The sequence below is a fragment of the Salvelinus sp. IW2-2015 genome, linkage group LG22 (genome assembly GCF_002910315.2).
Source record: "Salvelinus sp. IW2-2015 linkage group LG22, ASM291031v2, whole genome shotgun sequence".
In the NCBI taxonomy this organism is placed as follows: domain Eukaryota; kingdom Metazoa; phylum Chordata; class Actinopteri; order Salmoniformes; family Salmonidae; genus Salvelinus; species Salvelinus sp. IW2-2015.
The window spans coordinates 20,907,890-20,910,632 of record NC_036862.1 but is presented as its reverse complement, the minus strand read 5'-3'; the positions used below and the strand labels follow the sequence as shown (position 1 = coordinate 20,910,632).

The window sequence follows — 2,743 nt, the reverse complement described above, 5'->3', positions numbered from 1 at the left end:
TTGCATTTTTATTGTGGGGTGGGTGGGTGGTGGGTGATGCTGTTTGTCAACTCCTTAAACACAAGTGGTGTGATGGTCCTGGTCAAGGGATTGGTTGTGGTTGTTTTGTTGAAGTAAAGCTGCCTGGTTTCTCTCTCTGTTTGTCTTTGTAGAACGGAGCAGACTGACCAGGTGTCTGGTCTTCATGTCAGTAGAAACGCTGCAGTCTCTATGGAAGCCACATATTATACTATACTTAGTATACTTTGTTGTGCTTCTACAATTCTCCATCACTTTCATACTGATTTGAGGCATTTCTCCTAGCCTAGTCCAATGTCTTTGGGGCCAAAAATGTGCTTAGTATCGCTACAGGACTGGGCCCCACACATAACTAACACGTGCACACACACACACTTTTAATTTAGTTTCCTGCGGTTACCCAAGCTCAACTCTCCCTTTTCCTGTGACATGCCGGTGCATGTTAAACACGGGTTATTTATAATCTGGGCTTTCTCTCACACACGTCCTCTTCCTCTCTTAATTGTCAATGCACATTGCTGCTGACCCTCTTCCTGTGTATCCCCCTTTCTTCCTCTCTTCCTCAGTGGCATCGTAATGGCGCTCACCCCAGGCACACACACACTGGACTGCTGTGTGACTGTCAGCTGGGAGGGAGGGAGGGAGGGAGGGAGACAGACGTTGAACTTTAAGCTAACAAAAGCGAAGCACTGCTCTTTGTGTAGCTGATGATGTGCGTGAGACTTAGCAAGATTGTGATCAATTCCATTTCAATTCCAGTCAATTCAGAAAGTTAACCAAATTCCATTTCTAATTCCACATTTCAAATATTCATAATTGAAAAAAATTGAAGAGAATTGGAATTTCAATGTACGTCCTGAATTGACTGGGATTGAAATGGAACTGATCCCAACCCTGACTCAGTGTTGATGTGTGTGTGTGTATGACCATTCATGTGTGTGTTTAAAGATCAGCCAGACATGCCATACCCACCACATCTCTTTCTCACACTCAGGCGGTGCATGTGGGTTGGGTTGCTAGTTTGGGAGCGTGATTAGTGAGCAGACAGACTCATCTGAGGAGGGGAGAGATGGGAGCAGAGCAGTAGTTCACGTGGGGGTCAGAGCTGCTGCTCCCTCATTTCATTTTAATTGAGTTAAGATGGGCAAATCTGAGCTCTGCTGCACACTGCACTCATTATCCATACAAGGCCTGTACGCGCGACGCGCGCAACACACACACACACACACACACACACCACCACACACACACACACCACACCACACTCACACACAACACCACACACACCACACAAACACACAACAACACCACACACACACACAACCACACACCACACACACACACACACACCACACACACACAGACCTTCCACAATTAGACCACTAACAGACAGGCAGCACAGACCACTACTTGCAACACACACACACACTAACAATTTTGCATTACTCAGCGACACAACCAGTCATACATGAGCGTTTATCCAGTCCAACACACAAACTTAAACACATGAATACTGTACTAAAGGTTTTCCCAATTCGCATTTGAGTTTCGAGTCGTCACTGCTATGACATTATATAATTAAGCAATAAGGCCAGAGGGGGTGTAGTATATGGCCAATATACCACGACTAAGGGCTTTTCTTAAGCACGATGCAAAGCAGAGTACCTGGATTCAGCCCTTAGCCGTGGTATATTGGCCATATACCACAAATCCCCAAGGTGCCTTATTGCTATTATAAACTGGTTACTAATGTAATTAGAGCAGTACAAATAAATGTTTTGTCATACCCGTGGCCTACCACGGCTGTCAACCAATCAGCATTCAGGGCTCTAACCAAGTTGGTTTGTGCATAAGAACAGCCTTTAGCCGTGGTATATCGGCCATATACCACACCCCCTCGGGTGTTATTGCTTAAATACAACAGTTACCCTGATGCCAGTCAGAGCCTGTGTATTTGTGCGTCCTAAAACTGTGTATTTGTGCGTCCTTTGTGTGTGTAGTTTGAGTCTATGGTACAGTTTCTATTATTCCTGGTTCTGAGCTGGAGCTGAGCTGGTACAGGTTGCTGTCCTGTCTCCTCGGTGCCTTGCCGCTCTTATTCAGAAGGCACCATCGCCAGCCTAATGGGTAATTTAGAAGAACTGAAAGAAATCACTTTTCTTTTTTACTTGGCTTGGAAACAGTAAAAGGTGTGCCCGGCCTTGGATACACTAAAGAGGCGTGTCCAGACTCTATCTACTAGGCTTCTGATAGGCTGCATATGCCCGTCACTCAGTATGGCACCACCCCCTGCCAAAACAATAGCTCAGTAAAATGATGGAATGGATTTGCATGCTGCTTAAAAAAACAAACAAAGGAGAAGAAATTTAAAACACAACTGTTTTTTTTGTGTGTGTTTTGTTTTCTGCAGGTATATCCTAAAGGAGGCCTGCTCTGCCCGTATTTATATTTATTTGTCATTTCGATTTATTTTGCTCTCCTTTTATATTCTAAAGCATGCATGTCCATTCCACCATCTCCTCCCTCCACTTCCTTTATTGATTTGCCATCACTGTGAGAGAGTGAAGAGGAAAGGCGAGAGGAGAGATGGAGGAGAGGACCACGGGCCAGCGCTGGGTGGTTCCATAGAGTACAGAGGACGTCTGTCTGTCTGTCTGTCTGTCTGTCTGTCTGTCTGTCTGTCTGTCTGTCTGTCTGTCTGTCTGTCTGTCTGTCTGTCTGTCTG

The 2,743-nt window shown here is 45.3% G+C and overlaps 1 protein-coding gene across 1 annotated transcript in view; it reads left to right on the top strand.

Annotated features, from left to right (window-relative positions):
• The window catches only part of LOC111949506 (BCAS3 microtubule associated cell migration factor-like), a 220,612-nt gene extending 217,875 nt beyond the window's left edge, over window positions 1-2,737 (top strand). Inside the window, 1 exon segment of the mRNA XM_070433866.1 lies at window positions 2,429-2,737. Coding sequence (XP_070289967.1) covers window positions 2,429-2,439 — 11 coding nt within the window. The 3' untranslated portion in view covers window positions 2,440-2,737.
• The last annotated feature ends 6 nt before the right edge of the window (window positions 2,738-2,743 follow it).